The sequence below is a fragment of the Pelodiscus sinensis genome, chromosome 1, assembly GCF_049634645.1.
Source record: "Pelodiscus sinensis isolate JC-2024 chromosome 1, ASM4963464v1, whole genome shotgun sequence".
Classification (NCBI taxonomy): Eukaryota; Metazoa; Chordata; order Testudines; family Trionychidae; genus Pelodiscus; species Pelodiscus sinensis.
In genome coordinates, this window is record NC_134711.1 from 331,874,423 (window position 1) to 331,898,468 (window position 24,046).

A 24,046-nucleotide genomic window follows, 5' to 3' on the forward strand; every position below is an offset into this window, starting at 1 on the left:
CCATTTGGCCCCATATAGACGGACAAAAAAGCCTTCTTTTTCAGAGGAGCCCTTATTTTTCGTGGAATGAGGAATACAGGGCTTCCCAAAAGAGCGTGTTTGCTCTTCCGGGAAAAAAAGTGGAAGAGCAAACGTGTTCTCTGGATGCAGTGGGGGATTTCCAGGATACCCCCACAGTGTAGACGTACCCTGGGTGAGCAAAACCGAGTGCAGGTTGCGAGCAGGTTTTCCTCCATCCCATTCTTTAGGCATCCAAAAATTGTCTTTGTTTTGGCCACTGATGCCAAAAAGCAGGTGTTTCCATGCAGCTGCTGTTGGTGATGCCAGGTCTTCTCCCCATGGGAATGCTGTAGCTGGGATGGTTCCCCCTGGCACATGTCTTGGCAAAGGTTTGGTGTTTTTTCCACTCTCAGATTTTTGAGGAACTGGCTGAATGAGGGACTCCTTACGTCACCGTCTCTGCCTGAGTTTCATTCAATTAATGAACAACGAGGAATGGCCAATAGCCACCTTCATTTCCCTGCTACTGCCTCTTAAGGTTTGTTATAGGACAACTGGTAGGAATTATTGACAGATGGAGCATCATTAAATACAGAAGTGGCATTAGTAGGGTTGGTTGTTCATAATTCATTTCTCTGATCAATGAAAGACTCATGCTTCACCCATGCGAAGAGCATGTAGCAGTGCATGTCATGCTTCATATTTACGTTGTCTCTCCACACAGGGTTACAGACATAATTCTGGGCACATTCAGGAAGTCTGAGGTAAGTACAGTGAATACAGGAGACACGTGAGAGCTGGACATTTCTACTGTGACCATCACCCTAAGCAAACACAGGAAGTCAAGGGGAACATACGATACATGCTGGAGACATCGTTCTGCCTCAAAGTTGGACACCTTCTCCTCTATGCCATGTCAGAGTCTAACATAACTGAGTTCATCAACCCCTCCACCTTCATCCTGCTGGGCATTCCTGGTCTGGAGGTGGCCCATGTCTGGATCTCCATCCCCTTCTGCACCATGTACACCATAGCCCTCTTGGGGAATTCTGCCATCCTGTTCATTGTGAAGAGGGAGCCAAGCCTCCATGAGCCCGTGTACTATTTCCTCTGCATGCTGGCCGTCACCGACCTAGTCCTGTCCACGTCCACCCTGCCCAAAATTTTGAGCATCTTCTGGTTCAATTCCAGGGAGATTGATTTCAATGCCTGCCTTGCCCAGATGTACTTCTTCCATTGTATCTCAGCTATGGAGTCTGGGATCTTCGTAGCCATGGCTTTAGATCGCTACGTGGCCATCTGTGATCCTCTGAGACATTCCACCATCCTGACAAACCCTGTGGTGGCCAAAATTGTCCTGGCTGTGGCTCTGCGTGGTGGCGTGCTCTTAGTGCCCCATCCCATCCTTGCCAGACAGTGGCCATATTGCAGAACAAATATCATTCCCCACACGTACTGTGAGCACATGGCCGTAGTGAACCTGGCCTGCACTGACACCCGCATTAGTAATTACTACGGCCTCTTTGTGGTATTCTCTGTGATTGGCATGGATGTTTTTTGTATTGTTGTGTCTTATGTCCAGATCCTCAGGGCCATCTTCAGCCTCCCTACCAAGGACGCCCGGCTCAAGACTTTTGGGACCTGTGGCTCCCACCTCTGTGTCATCTTAGTCTTTTACATGCCAGGTCTCTTCTCCTTCCTCACACACCGATTTGGCCAGAATGTGCCCCTGCATTTCCATGTTCTCATTGCCAATGTGTCCGTCCTGGTAGCTCCCATGCTAAACCCCATCATCTATGGGGTGAGGACCAAACAGATCCGGGACAGTCTATTCCAGATTTTTACTAATAAAGGGACCTAACAATTTCTCCTGGTGCTGTGGTTCCTTGAGCAAGCTCCATGAAGAGCTGGACACTTTTCCTGAATCACCCCACTGCACAGTCAAAAGTACCTAAAACCTGTTTCTGACCTTATTGTGCGTAGTCAATGTGACACACTGGGGGTTTGGTCTATGGACGCTTCGTTGAGCTGCCACCTGTTCTACTTGCCCCGAGACTCCTCCCTCCTTTCCCACCTCTTTACACAGACCCCCACCACAGTGACTTACTCTTCTCCTTCTCTCTCCCATCACTCACTGGATCAGCTCTGTAGCACCCTGCATCATGGTGAAGGATTTGCTACACGCTTTGAATAAAATACACCTTGTCTGGTACCATTCTAAACATTTTTTTCTGTTAAAAACATTGATATCTCACTGGGTTGTATGGGCTACAATTATGTGTGAAGCGATGAAACCTTCCTTCATGTCCTAGAGTATGATGGGAGACTGGAGACGCCTCAGAGCAGGGCCAGCCTGCAACATTTTGGTACCTGAGGTAGGGAGCTCAAATGACGCCCCCATGCCCCCTCGCTTGGGCCAAAACTTTGAAAGGTCTCAATTCTGCCTTATTCCTGTTCTACTCCTCTCATGGTACTGCTCCGCTACCTACTCAAATAAAGGAGAACTAACAGCAGCAGACACAATTTTCTACACTCTGGGTCCTAGTAGTGCCCCCCACAATCTGGCACCTGAGTTCATCTCATGCTAAGGCCAGCCCCGCCTCAGAACAGCCTTTCATGTGCAGCAGTGGAGTAGCTAGACAGTATCTATTGTAGTAATCAACTCCCCTCCAAGGAATGAGAGAATCAAGGGATCTTGACAGGTCATCTAGACTAGCCCTCTGAAGTCATGTCCAAGCTAAGCATTATCTAGTTCATCCCTGAAACGTATTAGCTCACCCTGCTATTAAATATTTCCAGTGATGGAGGTTTCACAACCTTCCTAGACAATTTATTCCAGTGTGTAGCTGGAATTTCTCCTGGTGCTGTGGCTTCTTGAGCAAGCTCCAGGAAGAGATGGTCATTGACACGGAGCTGGATTCTTTCCCTGAGTCACCCCACTGGAGAGTCAAAAAGACTTTAAACCTGTTGCTGATCTTACTGTTCATAGTCAACGTGACGCTCTGGGGGTTTGGTGTATGGACACTTCATTGGGCTGCGTCTTGTTCAACTTGCCTTGAGATTCCTCCCTCCTTTCCCACCTCTTTCTACAGACCCCTACCCTGCTGGCTTGCTTCTGTAGCTTGCCAAGCTATATCTGTCCTATGCTATCCCGTTTTTTTTCCTGATATATTTTGATAGCATGCTAGCAATGCAAGGGGCCTACTGAGTTACATTTTCTTCATGATATAGCTTTAGCAGAAATATGGTAGTGGATGATAAATAAGATTTATTTCTTGTTATGTTTCAAGGTATGTATTAGGAAAGAACATTTTGTGGGTAGCTTGACTGGATTTGGAAGGCCGTTACTTAATTCTGATTGGAACCAGTAAGCAGAATCTGCCAACTTCTACCAACTGATTTTTCTTACTTCCACAAAAGTTAAAGTACCAGATTTCCTGGACCTAACCGCTGTGGTAAAAAAAAAGTCAGTTCTCGTTCATAAATATTTATGGGCTATCCCCATATTTCCTCCAATCACGTATAGACACCCACAGAAATCTTAGGCTACCAAGGCCAACTTAGAGCAAGAGGTTGAACATCTGGGACATTTTGGCGCCAAAAGGGTAATATAGGCCCAGGAATTGGGGAAGTCGGGGCTGTTGCAGCCGTTACTGACAGAGCCTGCTCCAGATTGCAACTTGTTTTTTTTCGAGGTCAGAAACCAAATGCGTATCTCGATTCTATCTTTCTATTTCTATGTTGCTTATTTTATATTGTTTAAGTCTTGCTTGTAGGTATCGCATGCTCCACCTGCTCTAAGGCCGTGAAGGAGAAGGGAGGCTGGTCCTTCCACACACAGTCTTTGGGGAGACTAAGGCCGTGTCCAGACTCAGGGGTTTTTTCGGGAAAAGTAGCCTTTTCCCGAAAAAACTTCCCCTGCGTCCAGACTCAAGTCGCGTTCTTTCGAAATTATTTCGAAAGAACGCGGCTTTTCTTTCGATGGCGGTAAACCTCATTTCACGAGGAAGAACGCCTTCTTTCGAAAGTTCCTCTTTCGAAAGAAGGCGTTCTTCAATGTAAAGAGGCCGTCTTCGAAAGAGAGCATCCAGACTCGCTGGGTGCTCTCTTTCGAAAAAGCGGATTTCTCTTTCGAAAGATCCGCCTGCAGTCTAGACGCGATGTTTCGAAAGAGGCTCTTTCGAAAGTTGCTTTCGAAAGAGCCTCTTTCGAAAGAAGCCTGCAGTCTAGACATAGCCTAAGGGATTTGTCTAGACTACAGGTTTTTTTTTTTAAAAGTGGCCTTTTTTTCAAAAAAACTTTCCCTGCACCTAGAGTGCTGCTGCGTTCTTTCGAAAGTAAATCGAAAGAACATGGCATTTTTTTCGGACACAGAAAACCTCGTTTTATGAGGAATAACACCTTTTTTTGAAAGTACTCTTTCGATAAAAGGCACTGTGTAATGCAAACTGTGCTTTTTCGAAATAGAGCATCCAGACTGCCTGGTGCTCTTTCGAAAAAGCGACTTGCTTTTTCAAAAGTACTAGTTGTCGTCTAGACGCTCTTTTTTGAAAAAGGCTTTTTCAAAAGTCTCTTTCGAAAAAGCCTCTTTCGAAAGAGCCTTGCAGTCTAAATGTAGCCTAAGAGCACCATGGGTACGAAATGCTGTTAGATAGTTAGTATCTGTACACTTAGATACGTTTTAGTTTAATTTTGCTAATGCCAGCTGGGGAAGAAATCCAGATCATCTGTGTTCTCAGTGCCATCTTCTTTGTGGTTTTTGTAATCGTTATTCCCGTGGCAATAAAATTGATTTTCGTTGCATTTCCTGATTTAAAGTGTGACTGTCGATCAACTGCCGACCCTCACGATGGGGAATCTTAAGGTTCTACTCACTTGTAACCTGGGATAGAGAGGACGAACTTAGAATCTCTGCTCAGATTGGCCTGACCCACCTAAATTCCACTATAGCTCCTTCCCAGGCTACATTCCTCTCCTCCCCTCTCCCATCACTTACTGGATCAGCTCTGTTGTACTCCACATCATGGTGAAGGTTTTAATACACTCTTTGAACAAAGCAAACGTTGGGTGGACCATTCTAAACATTTTTATCTGCTAAACATTGATGTCTCACTGGGTTGTACATGCTCCCATTGAGTGTGAAGCTACAAAATCTTCTTTTGTGTCCTAAAGTATGACGGGAGGTTGGAAACACCTCAGAACAGCCTTTCATGGACAACAGAGAAGTAGCCAGACAGTATCTATTGTTGTCATCAAGTCCCCTCAAAGGAATGGGAGAATCAAGAAACCTCGACAGGTCATCTAGTCCAGCCTTCTAGTTCATCCCTGAAAAGTGTTAGCTTACCCTGCTATTAAATATCTCGACTGATGGAGGTTCTACAACCTCCCTAGGCAATTTATTCCAGTGCTTAAGGAGCCTGGCAGAATGTAATTTCCTAAATGCCCAACCTAATCCTCCCTTGCTGCAATTTAAGCCCAGTGCTTATCGTCCTTGTAACAACCGTTAAACTACTTGAAAACGGCAATCATGTCCATTTCCATTGTTCTCTTTTCCAGGTTAATTAAACTTTTAAAAACTCTTTTCTCCAGGTCATTTTGAGTTATGACCCTCTCCTCTCAAGCAGTGGCGACCCCTCCTATCTTGCCTCATAGGTCTTAGTTTTTAGACCTTTTATCCCTTTTTGCTCTCTTGTGGGTTTTTTTTAATTTGTCTACATCTTTCTTAAAATGTAGAGCCCAGAACTAGAAACAGTGCTCCATTTGAGGCCTAATTACCATAATGTAGATCGGAAGAATGACTTCTCATGGCTTTCAAACAAGACTCCTTTTAATGTATCCCAGGATTATGTTTGCTTTTTGAGTCCTGATGTCCACTATGAGCTCTGGTTCCCTTTCTGTAGTATTTCTTCCTAAGTAGTCACTTCCCATTTTGTATGTGTGCAGCGGATTGTTCCTTCCTAAGTGGAGTATTTTGCATTTCTCCTTATTAAACTTCATCCTATTTACCTCAGACTACTTCTCCAGTTTGTCTGGGTGATTTTGAGTTATGATCCTCTTCTCTAAAGCAGTTGCAACCCCTCTCATCTTGGTAACATCCACATACTTTGTAAATGTCCTCTCCATGGGTACGTCTAGACTGCAAGCCTCTTTCGAAAGAGGCTTTTTTGAAAGATACTTTCGAAAAAGCCTTTTTCGAAAAAGAGCGTCTAGACTGCAAGCAGTACTTTCGAAAAAGCAAGCCGCTTTTTCGAAAGAGAACACCCAAGCAGTCTGGATGCTCTCTTTCGAAAAAGCCCTGTTTGCTTTCACGAACGTCTTTTTTCGAAAGAGCACTTTCGAAAAAAGGCATTCTTCCTCATGAAATGAGGAGTACTGCTGTCGAAAGAGAAGCCGCGTTCTTTCGATTTAAGTTTGAAAGAACGCAGCTGTAGTCTAGACACAGGTGAAGTTTTTTCGAAAGAAGGCTACTTTTTTCGAAAAAACCCTGCAGTCTAGACACAGCCCATGTGAATACCTAAATCTAAATAGAGTGCCGTTCTATTTGCCCATTTCCAGTCATTTGAAATCTTCCCTCTCTTCCATGACTTCTCAGATAGAATGGGATTCTATGTCAGAAGCTTCCTCACAGGGAGCACACAAACAATGGAGAATGTTTGGCCAATGGGAGTGGATCCTCCATGTCACATGCCCAGACTTTCTAGCAAGCTGGAAGAAATTATAAAAGATGGGGACTGGAGTCATCACTTGTCTCTCCCCTCACCCTGCCCACTGAACACCTGAAAGAAGCTCCAGAAGACAAAGGAGATTGGAAGGGGAAGCAGACGCAGTCTGTGCTTTGGAAATCTACCGTATTTTCCGGCGTATAGGGCGACTGGGCGTATAAGACGACCCCCTAATTTTTTAATTAAAAGATAGGGTTTCATCTTATACCCCAGCGCCCCTCCGCCTCCTTTGCTCCCGGTGTCCCTGGTCTGCTGGAGACGGTCCCCAGCAGACCAGAGGCACCGGGAGCAAAGCCGCAGCAGCTTTGCAAAGCCTCGGGGGAAGCTGGCGGCGGGGCATCCCAGGCGCGCCTGGGATGTATACCCGGCGTACAAGACGACCCCCGATTTTTGGGGGATGTTTTTTAACATCAAAAGTCGTCTTGTACGCCGGAATATACAGTATAACCCTGCTGGTATCATCAGCCAGGGTGAGGTATTGCTCACTCCAAGTCTCTCTCATTTGCGTATGTCTCAAAAAAGATATCTTGGCATTGGAAAAGGTTCAGAAAAGGGCAACACAATTATTTGGGGTTTGGAATAGGTGCCATATGTGCAGAGATTAAAAAGACTGGGACTTTTCTGCTTAGAAAAGAGGAGACTAAAGGGGGATATGATAGAGGTCTATAAAATCATGCCTGGTATGGAAAATGTGAATAAGGAAAAGTTATTTACTTGTTCCCATAACATAAGAACCAGGGGTCACATAATGAAATGACAGTAAAACTCCAATAGTCCGGCATCCAAAAGTCCGGCACTCCTGATAGTCTGGCATCAAAATGGCAAGAGCCTAGTGAGTGAACTTCAGCAAAAAATGAGTCACAAGGTAACAGCGGCAGCAGCTGAACTGAGCAAAAAGGGCAAAAAAGGCTTAAAAACACTAAAACATGACAGTATACTGTATACAGTATGTACAATAAAAAGGGTTAAGAACACTTTATATACAGTATAAAATGTATACAGTATATATATATAACCAGATTATAGTACCTCCTGATAGTCAGGCATATCTGATAATCCGGCACCACCTAGGTCCCATAGGTTCCGGATTATCGGAAGTCTACTGTAATAGGTTTAAAGCAAAGTAAAGGCAGTATTTCTTCACTCAGCACACCACCTGTGGAACTCCTTGCCAGAGGATATTGTGAAGAGTAGGATTTTAACAGGGTTCAAAAAAGAGCTAGATTCATTCATGGAGGATAAATCCATCAATGGCTATTAGCAAGGATGGGCAGCAGTGGTGTGCTTAGCCTCTGTTTGTTAGTGGCTGGAAATGGGTGACAGGGGAGGGATCACGTGATAATTCCCTGTTCTGTTCACTTCCTCTGGGGCATCTAGCAGTGGCCAATGCCAGATGCCCCAAAGGAAGTGAACAGAACAGGGAATTATCATGTGATCCTTCCCCTGTCACCTGTTCTAATGTTCTTAACTCATCTGGAAATGTCCCTCTCTGTGTACAAGAGGATTGCAGCTTGTCACAGGCTCACAGTGCGATAGAGGCTGAGAAGGGTATTCCAGGGGACTCCACACTACCCTTCTTCTGTTCTCCGCACTACCCTTCTTCGCCCAGTGAGGTCCATCACCCACCTCTGAACCAACTGACCTTGCTAAATCTGAACCCACTTCCCTCTTGTCAAGTACACAGGTACTGAGAAAAAGACCATCATTAGAGTAGGGAAGGCCGGACCCTCTCGGTTCTGTCATTCTCTGTGCGACTTTAGTCAAGTCACCTTGCCCTATGCCTCAGTTTACCTATCTATACCGAGAGGATATGTTCATAGTCATTATCCTTTGCTGGGCATTTTTTAGATCCTTCCGTGAGCCGTACTGCACAGTATGACGGTAGTTACTGAGGAGAGCTATTGACCTCTGATCCCTTAAAGACGGATCAAAAAGCGTTCATATCTCCCTTTGGCATCTTTTTCCAGGTCTGTCCATTTACTAGCTATTTAGCCATCAAGGGCATTTACAGTGTGTTAAACCATAGGGAGAACTATAGATTAACCCTCGGTTTCTTACTAATCAAGTGCAAATTTTAAATATAAACAAATACACAGAACAGCCAGTTCCGCCTTGATGTAGGGAGAACCGAGGAGTTCTCATCTCCCTTCGGGGAAGTCCCTTAACTACTGTTTACTCATAAAGTGGGATAAAAAGCACAGAGAGAGAAAGATTGGCTAGAGTGTTTCTGGTCTCCAGCCTATTCGCCTTCCGGTGATTAATTAAACACTAGAGGTTGAGTCAACCTCACCGGGACTGCACGGAGTTGTGTTATAACCAGTGCACACCCCTGTGTCAGCTCTCGGCGTGGGATGCTCTTGCAGACACTGGGCCAAGAGAGCAGCGGGACACGGCTGCCTGAGGGGGATTCCCAGGGAAGACAGGTCCCTCTCAGAATTCACAGGTATTTATTCTTTGGTGAGGAGTTCACTTGTTTGGCAAATCCAGTGCGAACTGGCTAATGGGTAGAGATTAAGTCTGTGGTCCTCTCTGCTCTGCACAGTCATGAAACATCCCAGGGTCCTTCATATTGGTGATGGGTTTGCTCTGGTGTGATGGGTCAAAATGTTCCCTTGGCAGTTCCCTTCTCCTCCTCCCCCACTCCCTACCCGTCAACGGGACTGCCACCCGATGTGGATTCAGTGGGATTCAGTGGGATCCTTCAGGAGGAAATTTCTTAGTTGATGCGCAATACAAAGCCAAGTCTGAGGCCATGGTCCATAGTTCACCCAGGTCCCTCTGAGGCAAAACACCCTTTCTGGTCTGTGACTTGAGTGACGCTCTCAGGAGTTGGCTCTGTAGCCTCCTCTTCTTGCAACTCAGTGCTCTGGCTTTTAACAGTGGGGCTCTTATATGACTTCTATCTGCCTGAAAGCATGGAGGTGCTAGGGTTCTGCATCTGAATAATTATAAATGTTTTTCAAGAGTAACAAGGGCTCTTCTGTTTTAGCTTCCTTTGGGAAGTTGCCTGAACTGTTATGCTTGAAGAAAGAAAGAAAGAAAGAAAGAAAGAAAGAAAGAAAGAAAGAAAGAAAGAAAGAAAGAAAGAAAGAAAGAAAGAAAGAGAAAATTTCAGGCCAAATGCTTAAAAACTTTGGCAAACTTAAAAACAGCTGAAAAGTGCTTTTGCAGAAAAGCGTCCGTGCCAATCTAGACGCTCTTTTCTGCAAATGCTTTTAACGGAAAAGAAAAACTTGCCAATCTAGACACAGCCACGGTGAACGGACATCCAGCTAACTAAAATCATGCTGAAACATGGATGTTGACGGACCAGAGAGTGCCAGATTAGGGATGTTCAATCTGTACCTAAAATTGCTTGTTTCCAAATGCAGATCAAAACTATTTCTGGAACATGTCTATCGTTTCTAGCACATTAACAAGTTTCCTTTCAACCCCTCGCAATTGGGCTAAAACGTTTCTTCGATTTCTTTTGTTCTTCATGTAATTTTCTTTTCCTTAGCTCTGCCAAGAGTGGCTCCATCCCTGCTGTGGCCAACATCCCTTATCTATTTTAATAATTTCCACTTTGTGTTACTTGCTATTTCCTTCTTTCAATTTCGTATATATTGATTTCTCCCCACAAATCGCTGCCTTCCCTTTGCTATGGAAGAAAAATTTTAGCCAGAGTTGTCCACTATTTTGACGGTGGAATTATGAACTTTTATCTCTCTAAGGGTATCGCGACACAGCAATATTATCTTGAAATTACTAGGGTTATTTCAAAATAACGGAGTCTGCATCTACGCAGCAGGCAGCTATTTCAAAATAGTGTCAAAATACTGCCAAGCTGGAGGGCTTCTTACTCTGACTTCTGTAACCCTCATTGTACGAGGAATAAGGGAAGTCAGAGGAAGAGTGCTCTATTTTGAAATAAGTGCTGTGTAGACATCCCAATTTCGAAATAAGCTATTTCGACATAAACTACGCAATGTACGTAGCTCAATTTGCGTAGCTTATTTCGAGTTAAGCCCTGCTGTGTAGACACACCCTAACAGACTCTTCTTAACAAATTCCCAATTTTCTATTTTTTTTCTTTCCAAAGAGGTTTGCTCTTAATTTGCCTCCATTTGAGGGAATTAAGCACAATGTGTCTATAGATATTACAGGTTGGGAAATGCTCTCTGGGTTTTTTTTCCATTTGAATGTAATCACTTAGGTCCGGTCTACACTAAAGGGGAAAGTCGACTTAAAATCTGCAACTCCAGCTACATTAGTTACATAGCAGGAGTCAAAGTATCTTAAATCGCATTTTGGTGCAGTCACACAGCATGAGGTTGAAGGAAGCACACGCTCCCATTGGCTTCTCTTACTCTTCGTAATGATCAGGACTACTGGCACCAAAGGGAGCACCCTCCCAGTTTGAATTAGCAGGTCTTCTCTAGACCCACAAAATCGAACCCCAGAAGATCGACTGCGGCAGCATCGATGGTCTACTCTAGATGGCGCTTGGTCCTGCCGTGAGGGCAGGGGATTGGACTCAATGCCCTCTCAAGGTCCCTTCCAGTTCTAGGCTATGTCTAGACTGCAGGCTTCTTTCGAAAGAGGCTCTTTCGAAAGCATCTTTCGAAAGAGCCTCTTTCAAAAGATCGCGTCTAGACTGCAGGCGGATCTTTCGAAAGAGAAATCCGAATTTTCGAAAGAGAGCACCCAGCGAGTCTGGATGCTCTCTTTCGAAGACAGCCTCTTTACATTGAAGAACGCCTTCTTTTGAAAGAGGGACTTTCGAAAGAAGGCGTTCTTCCTCGTAAATTGAGGTTTACCGCCATCGAAAGAAAAGCCGCGTTCTTTCAAAATAATTTCGAAAGAACGCGGCTTGAGTCTGGATGCAGGGGAAGTTTTTTCGGGAAAAGGCTACTTTTCCCGAAAAAAACCCTGAGTCTGGACACGGCCCCAGTGTTCTGTTATTCTGTTAGCGTCGATCTTCTCTGTAGTGTAGACAAGCCCTTATGTTCTTTTCTTCCATTATATGCCCTCTTCTCTGTCTCCACCGAAAACTCAGCAGTCCTAGACAGTCCAGTCTATCCATGTGCACCAGCCTCCCCCATTCTCATAGCCTTTCTCAGAACCTCCCTTTCTATCTTCTATGTCCTTCATAGACACTGGGCGACCAAAACTGAGCTCAAATTCATATCTAGTCCAACCTTTAGGTGCCTGAAGTTTGTCTTTGCTTTGGCAACTGCTGTGAACCAGAAGGTGTTTCCATGCAGCTGCTACCATTGTCTCTGAGGTCTTTTCCTTTGTTCTACATGGGATATTTTCTCCAGCACATGTTCTGCTCTCAGATTTTGTGCAAATCGGTGAACAGGGAATTCACTTCATCAGGTACCCTCAAACCTGGGTTCATTGCATTGAGGAAAAATGATGTCTAACCAATTTCAACGCTCCGATTTCCTGATGGCACCTGTTTAGGTTTCCCACCCCATGAGGTATATGAATGATTGATGCATGGAGCACCATGACTTATGGAATTAGAAGGAGTAAGGTTGGTGGCTCATCGTTTATTTCTCTGAATAATGAAAATGTGATTTTTAATGTGTGAAGAAAGACCAGTCTGATTCACTCATGAAACCAGCCTCCAGTAGTGCATGTGAAGTCTCATATTAAAATTGCCTCTCTTTCCAGGTATTTGTACTGCAACCAATGCCCTAGAACCTGATCACATACTCGAAGCTGGGAGAACATATAGTACATTTAGGAGACACCGTTCTGCCTCAGATTTGGACACCTTCTGCCCTACCCCATGTCAGAGTCCAACACAACCGACCTCACCAACCCCTCCACCTTCATCCTGCTGGGCATCCCTGGCCTGGAGGCGGCCCATGTCTGGATCTCCATCCCCTTCTGCACCATGTACACCATAGCCCTCTTGGGGAACTTCACCATCCTGTTCATTGTGAAGATGGAGAGGAGTCTCCATGTGCCCATGTACTATTTCCTCTGCATGCTGGCCATCACAGACCTAGCCCTGTGTACCTCGATCCTTCCCAAAACACTCAGCATCTTCTGGTTCAATTCCAGAGAGATACATTTCAGTGCCTGCCTCGCCCAGATGTACTTCCTTCACTGCTTCGCAGTGACAGAGTCTGGGATCTTCGTGGCCATGGCGTTGGATCGCTATGTGGCTATCTGTGATCCCCTGAGACATTCCACCATCCTGACTAACCCCACGGTGGCCAAGATTGGCCTAGCCATGGTGCTGCGAGGAGGCGTCTTCGTAATGCCCTATGTCCTCCTAGCGAGAAGGTGGCCATATTGCAATAACAAAATCATCCCCCACACACACTGTGAGCACATGGCCGTGGTGAAGCTGGCTTGTGCTGACACCCATAGCAGTAGTTACTACGGCCTCTTTGTGGTATTCTCTGTAATTGGTCTGGATGTGCTTTTTATTACCGTTTCCTATGCCCAAATCCTCAGGGCCATCTTCAGCCTCCCGACTAAGTGCGTCCGGATGAAGACTTTTGGTACCTGTGTCTCCCACCTTTGTGCCATCTTAGCCTTTTACATTTCCGCTCTCTTCTCCTCCCTCACGTATCGGTTTGGCCACAATGTGGCTGTGTATTTCCACGTTTTCATTGCTAACGCGTACCTCCTGGTGCCCCCCATGCTGAACCCCATCATCTACGGGGTGAGGACCAAACAGATCCGGGACAGGCTGCTCCAGCTATTTTTCCAGAAAGGGACCTAAAGCTGTCTCCTCAAGATCTAGTTCCCAAAGTGGTCTTCATTCAGAGCCAGCTGGTGCTGGGCTTTTCCCCCTGAAACTCTTGCTGGGCTTTCAAAGAAATATTAAATCCTTTCCTGACCTTACTTTGCTGTGTCCCTGTGAAATACTGAGGGATTGGTCCATGTGAAACCTCTCTCTCTCTCTCTCTCTCTCTCTCTCTCTATATATATATATATATATATATATACTCTATATATACTCTGGATTCTGAGATTTCCACCCCAATTTATCTGATGAAGTGGCTTTTACCCTCAAAAGCTCATGGTATAATGTTTGTTAGTCTCTAAGGGTACATCTAGACTACATGCCTCTGTCGCCAGAGGCATGTAAAATAGGCTGCCTGATATAGTCAATGAAGCGGGGATTTAAATATCCCCGGTTTCATTAAAATAAAAATGGCTGCCATGCTGTGCTGGCTCAGGTGATCATCAGCACAAGGGGGCAGTCAAGACGCAGATCGGTCGGCAAGGGAAGCCTTTGCTGACTGATCCTGTAAACCTCATTTCACAAGGCATAAAGGATCGGTCAGCAAAGGCTTTCCTCGTCGACCGATCCGTGTCTTGACTGCCCCATTTTGCCGACGATCAGCTGAGCCGGCACAGCACGGCGGCCATTTTTATTTTAATGAAGCCAGGGATATTTAAATCCCCGCTTCATTGTCTATGTTGGGTAGTCTAATTTACATGCCTCTGGCGACAGAGGCATGTAGTCTAGACATACCCTAAGGTGCCACAGGACTTCTCATTGTTTTTAAAATTGCAGACTAACACAGCTAGCCCTCTGAGATTTTCTAACTTCTTATAACTAGATCTCTGAGCCCCTCTACATGCCCCATCGCTCCCCTCAACTCCCTACCCCTTTCTCCGACATTTCCCTAGGGCCCCACTTCTGTTGCTCACTCCCCCGCCCCCGAAACGTACCTGGATTATCTCCTTGTCCCTTTCTCCACCCCTTCTGGGCTCCTTCTGATCCAGTGCTCAGAGGGGAGAAGCTGTCATCTATGCACTGACCATGCAGTGCTGGGGCCGGCAGGCCAGTCAGAAATGGACAGGGAAGGCAGGGAGCTGTGTCGAAGCAGCTGAGGGTTCGGAGTAGGGTTGGGCCCTACATTTCAGGTTCAGAGTCCTGTGGGCAGAGACCAAATGTGGCTCATTTCTGTAGCTTTGGTTTCTCCCAACTGGGGGTGGGTAGGGCACCTGCAAGGGGGAGGGACTGGGAATCCTTTGTCGAGAGCCAGGCCTTCAGGGCAGGATAAGGGATCAGCTTTTGAGCCAGGAAGACAACCGCTGGGAGAGACAGAAGGATAGACCCCTGTATTAGCTGGGAAGGAGGGATTCTGGTCAGAGGCTGGGGATGGATTCAGTAGTTCACACAGCCCCTTCCATTAACCGGCCATTTATACACATACACAGCCCCTTCTCTGGAACTCCAGGGCACCCACTGCCCAGGGGCTGAACCTGAGCAGTGAAACTGGGTCTAACATGCTCTGCCTGGTGTTTTAGACCCCTACATGGAGAAGCGTTTTTGTCAGGCTGCTGGGCAGTGCTATCCCCATGTCGTGGAATGATTGAGCCAGGCAACAACAAAGTGATTTACCCAAGAACACACAGTGAGTTTGTGCCCGAGCTGGAAATAGGAACCAGCAGCTTGGTGAAAGTTTCAAACCCAGAGACCCTTTATCTGTTTTTACAGGACTCTGTTTCGCTTGTTCTTGTATAGCATGGATCCTAAACATTCCCCAGAGAAACTGTAGAAGCCCGAGTGAATGCCTTTTACTCTCCTTTCCAGTGTCAGTCAATAGTGTATAGTATTTGCAAGGAGAGCATGACTATTTCTCCACCCTAGCAAGGGTTTGGTCCCCACTGAAACACAGCCTGCTCCCAGGCATGTCCCCAGAATTATCTTGGGCCTCTTGGCCTCAGACACTCCTTTCCTGGGGGCTTTTGCCCTCACCACTCCCTCCTTTGAAGTAGCCTAGCACTGAACCTGCTTCTCAGCCCTCTGATCCACTCCTTGGGGGCAGTGCCTCTTGATATGGCCCTCAGTGTGGCAACAGAAACACTGCTTGTGCCTTCCCTAGGCCCCGGCCCTCCTCCAGACCACTTGTGGCTTAGCCTTTCCCTCAAGGCTAGCTGGGGCCCTGCAGGTCCCCCAGGTGCACTCCCTCTTCAGATGCCCCACATCCCCACAGGCCCAACATGTTCGTGGCCCTCCTGATGCCTTCACAAGAGGTGCTCACCCATTGTTCATATTATCTGTGTAGCCCTTCTGCCGGGTCAGGCGACAGCAGCCATGGCCGGGTTCAATATCTAGGGGTCCATCTAACAAAGAACTGGCTTGAGCCCCCACCCAGTAATCTGGGAAACTCAGACACCCAGGGCGCCTCTGAGAGGCAATGCTTCCCCACTCGCAAGCACAGAGTCTGAGCGTAGAAAACAAACTTTTAATGAAAGAGAGAGAGAAGTCACATGGCATTAGTTTGGGAAAATACCACAAACAGAGTTCATAACCCCCCACGAGTAACCGTCCCAGGTCAAATGGATTGAGCAATCTCCTTTCCCTCTCAAGTTCACTAGTCCAATAATGTAACGGTTCTATTCGCTTACCTAAACTTTCTCTGTACCCCACTTCCAACGCCCCACTTACAGTTCTGTCCAGTCAGTGCAGACCCAGACACATCACCCTGATGACTCCACTCATAGAGCCTGATGTGATGCCACCTGTGTGCTGCCCCTGCTGCCCGCCAGTCTCCTACCGGCCCCCCGCCGGTCGTTCCTGCCAGCCACTCCGCTGGCTGCACTGGGTCTGGCTCCAGGCCAAACCAGTGACTTCAGCTCTTAGGCTACGTCTACACTGGCAGCTTCTTGAGCAAGAACTCTTTTGCGGAAGAGTTCTTGTGTAAAAACTCTTCCACAAGAGAGCATCCACACTGCCATGTGCTTTTGCAAAAGAGATGTGCTTTTGTGCAAGAGCATCCATGGCAGTGTAGATGCTCTCTTGCTCAAGAAAGCCCTGATGGCCATTTTAACCATAGGGGCTTCTTGAGCAAGTGTAGCGCCCCCTCTCCACCTGGTTACCTTCTTTTAGAGCCAATCTCCTTTCAGGTTCGGATGGATAGGTCTGGGTTCTTCTGGATCCCGCCACCTACTCAATTTTATTTTTTTTGATTGATGTACTTGGCGGTGCCTCCACCCCCCTCACTCCTTCCTAGCAGGGTTGCCAGGGCAGCTTGGGAGGAAAATTCTAGCCCAGGATAATCCCCACGTATTCGCCAGATAGTTGGAGACTCCCAGAAAATAACACAAACACATACACTATAATAAACACAATTATATTAAACAGGAGACAATTATAACAGAACAGGGTAAAACATTATTTTTAGGGTCACCGGTGCCCTGCAACTGTGAAGTTAGTGTCCCATTGGTACGCGTACTTTGTTGGGGCCCTTGATGACTGTTGACCACACAATCCTTCTCTGCAGTGGTTTAGCAGTGGAGCTGACTAGGTTCAGTACAGCCCAAAGGACTCACACATGGGAGAAGGCAGTAAATCCCTCCACAGTTTAATAGGCTGCAGGTAATAAAATCCCCAAACAAATTCCCTGACTTACTAACTAAAAATTGGTGCACTCACACACTTCATGAATGAGCCTCAGGTTGAGAGATGACGCAGTCTCTGCAAAGGGCTGCTCTCTTCTCACAGGGGTCCTCTTCAAGCAGGAACCAGGCTGCTTCGGTCCCAGAATTTCCCCTCACCGTGAAGGGGTGCAGGGCTCAAGATGCAGACCACACAACTGCACCAAAATTCAAAACTATAGCCTCCCAGGCCAGCCTCCAGACCCACCCAGCAGGCAGCAGCCCTGAACTTGCTGCTAGAGCCCAGCTGACCATGCAGTGACTCTCTCACCCAGGGAGCTGGAGCCAACTCCGCCTGGCTGGGGAAGCCTCCCAGCAAACTCCACAACTGGGAATCAACAGTGGAGACATAAACCCAGCTGAGGGATCCTGCCTTCAGGTCCCTAGAGGCTAGCTCTCAGGGGGAACCCTGCATGCAGGCCTGGGGCTTACTAGCTCCCACACACTCAGTCCTCCCCTTTTCCTGGCTGGCTCCAGACTCCCCTCAACAATGGTCTCTCCTTCCCCCTGGGAGGGGCATCTCACTCCCCATGGGTTGCCGGGCAGACTCTGGCCCTGGTAGGGAGGGGGAGCCAAGGCAAACTCAGAGTGCCTCTCCCTGAGCTGCCAGCAGACAAAGCCCCGGGAATCCAAGCAATCTCCTTGGGGGTTACACAAGAAATTCATGTTATCTGTCTACACTGCCCTCTTGTGGAAGAGCTCTTGCACAAGAGGGCTTATTCTTCATGGGGAGAGGAATAACTCTTTGGGTATGTCTAGACTACAGGGTTTTGTTGACAGAAGTTTTGTCGACAGATACTGTCAACAAAACTTCTGTTGACAAAGAGCGTCTAGACTACATCCAGTTCTGTCGACAAAGCAAGCCGCTTTGTCGACATAACAGTGTGGACGCAAAGGACAGTGTAGATGCAATAATGCCTTCTATCGACAGAACTCTGTCAACAAAAGGCGTTATTCCTTGTAGAATGAGGTTTACATACGTCGACAAAACTGCTGAGTTTTGTCGATGTTATGTCGACATAACTCAAAGGCAGTGTGGACGCAGGTATAGTTTTGTCGACAAAAGTCCACTTTTGTCGACAAAACCCTGTAGTCTAGACACACCCTTTCAGACGAAGCTCTGTTTTACAACGCCATACTGTAAATTTACTTGCGGAAGAACGCTCATGCGGTGTAGACAGCAGGCAAGTTTTTGCACAAGAACAGCTATTCTTGTGCAAGAAGCTGCCAGTGTAGACATAGTCTTAGTGATTTCAACTCTTTAGCCATCACCTAGGCTTGCAAAAGATTCCAGGTTCCACTGGAGTAGCAAAAAGACTCCTGGTGGAGTCTGCTTTAGGTCTATCCTTAAAACAAGTGGCGGGGGGAGGCAGATTGAACCAGTCCTACAGCTCACACCTGGCAGGCATGGAGCAGGCTGGCTCAAGCCCTTTCCCCTCTCCCCCAACAACATTCACTCAGTTCTGGAAGGGGGAGGCTTGTTCATGTGAGACCTCTTACAATGATGGTGTCTCTCCTGCAAGCACTGGTGTCATATTTTACAGTTCCCACATTTAGGGGTCGCATGATTTGTGACCCCCACAACAGCCCAAATTAGTTACAATACATCACATTCCATTCTAACAACCTATCCTCCATCAGCCCTGGCTGAATTGGATTTACATAACCACACCTCGTATTCCCTCCCCCTCTTGGCATGAGATGTATTTACACATCAACCGTTAATTATCTTGCAGGGCTAAACCATTTGAGTGAGCACACCCACCCCCAGGGCAGGGCTCTCCTTTTAGCTGGCTGATAGCAAGCAGGAGTTCAGCTCCTTCTTACATTGGGGTGGGGCCTCCCTGCTCCTACCCAGTAGGGGCACTCCTTCCTCCGGTGTCCCCTGTGCCCACAGGCAAAACAAGTTCTAGATCCAGGCCCTGGTTCCCAGCTCTTGGTGCCTGGTTTCTCAGGAAGGCCGGGTGCCCACCCCCGCTGCGGCCAGACCAGTCCCTTCTGCTGCTCAGCAAACTGGGCCACCCATGCCCTCCAATATACATCCATTTTCTTCCACCCACAGTTTCATAGGTCTCCCTGTGTGACCTGATGGCCCGAGTTGGTCAGATACCCCCTTGGTCGCAGAGCAGCACGGCCCAACAGCCAGAATTCCTAACATTAACTCACTTAGGGTATGTCTACACTACCCCGCTAGTTCGAACTAGCGGGGTAATGTAGGCATACCGCACTTGCAAATGAAGCCCGGGATTTGAATTTCCCGGGCTCCATTTGCATAAGCGGGGAGCCGCCATTTTTAAATCCCCTCTGGTTCGAACCCCGTGCAGCGCGGCTACATGGGGCTCGAACTAGGTAGTTCGGACTAGGATTCCTATTCCGAACTACCGGTACACCTCGTTCCGACCCTGAGCCCTGAGCTTAGAATGGCCGTACTGGGTCAGACCAAAGGTCCATCTAGTCCAGTAGCCTGTCTGCCGACAGCGGCCAACCCTAGGTACCTTGGAGGGGATGGACCAAAGACAGTGACCAAGCCATTTGTCTCGTGCCATCCATCTCCAGCCTTCCACAAACTTTGGGCAGGGACACCATTTCTACCCCCTGGCTAATACCACTCCATGGACCCAACCTCCATGACTTGATCTAACTTCTCTTTAAACTCTGTTCTAGTTGTAGCCTTCACAGCCTCCTGCAGCAAGGAGTTCCACAGGTTGACTCTTTGCTTTGTGAAGAACAACTTTCTGTTACTAGTTTGAAGCCTGCTACCCATTCCTTTCCTTTGGTGTCCTCTAGTCCTTCTATTATGGGAACTAATGGAGAACTTTTCTTTATGCTCCCTCTCTACACCACTCTTGCTTTTATAGACCTCTATCCTATCCCCCCTCCATCTCCTCTTCTCTAAGCTGAAAAGTCCCAGTCTCTTTAGCCTCTCTTCATATGGGACCTGTTCCAAACCACTGATCATTTTAGTTGCCCTCCCCTCTCCCACCCTCTCTCTTCCCCTCTCCCACCTCTTTTTCCCAGTCTCCCCCAGTTTTGTTCAATAAAGAGAGATTCTATTTTTGAACACACATTTTCTTTATTTTGTACATCAGGAAGGGGGGCTAGAGAAGGGTAAGTGGAAGGAGGTGAGGGAGGAATGGGGTACGAGCCCCCGACGAGGAGGACTGGGCTGGCTCTGCGGGCTTCTGGGGGTGGAAGCTCTCCTGCAGCCCCCCAATTGCCCCCTCTCCCCAGATGGCAGCCTGTGGCAAGTGCAGCCAGGGTGATGGCCGAGTGCCGTGATGGTCCTCATGTGGGCACTCCGGGCACTCCAAGCCAGGACTGGTTTTCAAGCGGGGCACCCCTGAGAACTGTCTGTCCGGGGTGGGGGTCGAGACCCTTTAAGCGCAGCCCTCGGCTAGCCTGAAACAGCAGCTCCACGCTCTTAAGTCCTCCTCTGATGCCCTGCCGGCACTGCTTCCGGCCATCCTTAACCTCTGTTCAGGGTCCACTCTGTGTGGACATGCTAGTTCAAATTAGCAAAACGCTAATTCAAACTAGTTTTTAAGTCTAGCTGCGCTAATTCGAATTAGCTTAGTTCGAATTAACTAATTCGAATTAAGTTAGTTTGAATTAGCGCTGTAGTGTAGACATACCCTAAGGTGCCACAGGACTACTCATTGTTAAATAAGGAAGTACAGGATGCACCTCTAGAATCCAGGATTCTCTGGCCTGGCAACATCCGTGGTCTGGCATAACCACAGATGTTCCAAGATCAGAAAGTTCTGGCAGCTGTAGAGTGGTGGGGACCCAGGAGCCTGCACATGGCTCAGCTGAGCTGTGAGGAGGTAGCCAGGAGCTGGTACGCTGGGCGGGGGGGTGCGCCAGGAACCAGTGTGTGGCTCAGCTGGGCTGTAGGGGGAGCGAGGAAGATGGAGTGGGGGCTGAAATTACCTCTCCTGTGCCCCTGTGCCATGTATAGTGTGGCTGGGGTGGAGGTGGGGGGGAGATGTCCATTGCCTCTGTGTAGAGGGGTGTATGTGAAGGGAGAGCGTCCTTCTGGGTCGCGCCTTGGGGTCGGAGGCATGTCAGGTTTCTTCACACACACATGTGCCTATTGGGCCACGGCCCCTGGGTGTCACGTAGCTGGAGCCACCTGCCCAAGGGTGGCATGGCACGTGCTCGCACATGCACAGGTGGTTCCGTGATCCGTGGGAGGTATGGCCCATGCACGCAGTCCCTGGTCTCCCTCTCCGGGTAGGGGACAGTGCTGGCACTTACATGTTATGGCCTCCCTGGACAACCCTGCTGATGCTGGAACAGTTGGCGGTGGCCCCTCTGGTGTGCCTGGGTGAGGGCCCTCTGGTCCCGGCTCGCTGCCTCCTGGGCTGGCATGGACCGCCCCGCCCCCCAGGAGTCAGTCGAGGGCAGGGAAGTAGGGGCACGTGTCATCCCCTGCTGCGGCGCTGCCCCTGGTGGCCCTGGTATATGCCTGCCGCAGCTCTTTAACCTTCAGGCACACCTGCTTGTGGGTGCGTCGGTGGCCTTTTCTGGCCATGGTGGCCACTATGCAGCCATAGACGGCCACATTCCTCTACCTAGTGTGGAGATCATGGAAGTTGGGGGCCTCCACCCAAATCTCAATGAGGTCCACGATATCCACACTAGTCCATGAGGGGGCGCACCAGCTACGGCCCCTGGCTGGCCCCTGGGTGCTGGGGGACTGGGCGGGAGAGAGGTGTCTGCCGTCCAGTGGCCACTGGCTGAGGGTCTGCAGCTGCTGGCAGGCCTGGCTCTTACACATGCCCAGTGGCCAAAGTCTGCCCCTTTAAGGGCCCCAGGGCTGGAGGAGAGGAAAGGAGTTTTCCTGGTTTGGCCCAGAGTGGCCACCAGGAGGAACTGGGAATGGCTGGAGGCCCCCTAATTCGAAATAAGTGTCTACACAGCACTTACTTCAAATTAGCTATTTCGAATTAGGTGTTATTCCTCGTAGAATGAGGTTTACCTAATTCGAAATACAGGCTCCGCTATTTCAAATTTATTTCGAAATAGCGGTTTGTATGTGTAGAAAGCTATTACAGTTCATTTGAAATAACGTCTGTTATTTCAAATTAACTCTGTAGTGTAGACATACCCTAAGTGTTTTTGAGTGTGCAGTCAGTGATTCAGGAACAAAGGCCCAGCACCCTGTCACCAGCCAGGTCTGTTACCATACTTACATGGTATGGCCACCCTGTCCACCGCCAACTGTTCCAGCACCAGAGTCGGCACGGTTGTCCAGGGAGGCCATACCATGTAAGAATGGAATTTGGTGGGTAACCCAGAGCCCCAGGAGAAAACGTTAGGTCCCTTTATGACTCAAGAGTTGGAGCAACCGATCCCGAATCTGTCTCGTCTTCACCCCGTAGATGATGGGGTTCAGCATGGGGGGCACCAGGAGGTACACGTTGGCAATGAGAATGCGGAAATGCTGGGCCACGTTCTGGCCAAAGCGGTGTGTGAGGAAGGAGAAGAGAGCTGGGATGTAAAAAGCTAAGATGGCAAAGAGGTGGGAGCCGCAGGTCCCAAAAGTCTTAAGTTGGGCGTCCTTTGTGGGGAGCCTGAAGATAGCTCTGAGGATCTGAGTATAGGACACGGATATAAAAAACACATCCAGACCAGTCACAAAGAAAGCCACAAAGAGGCCATAGTAACTACTGATGCGGATGTCACCACAGGCCAGCTTCACCACGGCGATGTACTCGCAGTGTGTGTGGGGGATGATGTTAGTTAGGCAATATGGCCACCATCTTGCTAGGAAGGGTGTGGGCAGTACGAGAATGCTGCTGCGTATCACCACAGCCAGGCCGATTTTGGCCACCACAGGGTTTGTGAGGATGGTGGAATGTCGCAGGGGATGGCAGATGGCCACGTAGCGATCCAACGCCATGGCCACGAAGATCCCAGACTCAATCACTAAAAAGCAGTGCATGAAGTACATCTGGGTGAGGCAGGAACTAAAATCGATCTCCTTGGAATTGAACCAGAAGATGCTCAGGGTTTTTGGCAGGGTGGATGTAGACAGGACCAGGTCGGTGACAGCCAGCATGCAGAGGAAATAGTACATGGGCTCATGGAGGCTCGGTTCCCTCTTCACAATGAAGAGGATGGTGAAGTTCCCCAAGACAGCTGTGGCATACATAGTGCAGAAGGGGATGGAGATCCATGCATGGACGGCCTCCAGGCCAGGAATGCCCTGCAGGATGAAGATGGTTGAGTCGGTGAAGTCGGTCGTATTGTAACCAGACATGGAGTAGGGAAGATGGGTCCAACTCGGAAGCAGAATGGTGTCTCCTGCATGTACCGTATGTTCCTCTGCCTTCCTATACGTGCCCAGTTTTTGGGGTGACAGTCGCAGTACAGCTGCCTGAATGGAAAGACAATGTTAACATGAGATTCTACAGTACCGGGGGCTGGTCTCATAGGTGCGAAAAATTGGCTGCTCTTCAAACTGGAAAATGACATTTTCATTATTCAGAGAAATGAATGATGAACACATGATCGTGCTAAGGGAAAGGCCCTGTTGAATGGTGTTTCACACAGCAGTCATTCCTGCACATCATCATGTGGAAATGTTAATAGGTCTCGGCTTAAGACACGGGAGTGGGTATTCATCATTTTTCTTTCATGGAATGAAATCCAGGCCAACAGGCCAAGCTTAGGGATTTCCGCATAGGCATGATTGCACCACATCTGACAGTGGAAAAGGCCCCAACCTTTGCCAAGACACATGCTAGATGGAACTGTCCTAAACAGAACGGCATCTGAGAGAAAAGACCAGGGCTTCCATATCAGCTGTTACATTTAAATACCTGCTTGTTTGCTGTGGTGGCCAAAACAAAGACAATGTGCAGATACAACAAAAATGATGAAAGGTCTAGAAGACATGAGCTATGAGGAAAGACTGA

The 24,046-nt window shown here is 48.1% G+C and overlaps 3 protein-coding genes across 3 annotated transcripts; 2 read left to right on the top strand and 1 right to left on the bottom strand.

Moving 5' to 3' along the window:
• The first annotated feature begins 862 nt into the window (after positions 1-862).
• LOC142827419 (olfactory receptor 52E4-like) lies at positions 863-1,861 on the top strand. The gene has a single exon (XM_075923008.1). The coding sequence runs from the start codon at positions 863-865 to the stop codon at positions 1,859-1,861; it is 999 nt and encodes a 332-aa protein (XP_075779123.1).
• Positions 1,862-12,501: 10,640 nt separating this feature from the next.
• Positions 12,502-13,449, top strand: LOC102446395 (olfactory receptor 52R1-like). Its single transcript, XM_014570391.3, has one exon. The coding sequence runs from the start codon at positions 12,502-12,504 to the stop codon at positions 13,447-13,449; it is 948 nt and encodes a 315-aa protein (XP_014425877.3).
• An 8,991-nt stretch (positions 13,450-22,440) lies between these two features.
• On the bottom strand, positions 22,441-23,388 carry LOC102446632 (olfactory receptor 52B2-like). The gene has a single exon (XM_025181532.2). The coding sequence runs from the start codon at positions 23,386-23,388 to the stop codon at positions 22,441-22,443; it is 948 nt and encodes a 315-aa protein (XP_025037317.2).
• Between the last annotated feature and the right edge of the window lie 658 nt (positions 23,389-24,046).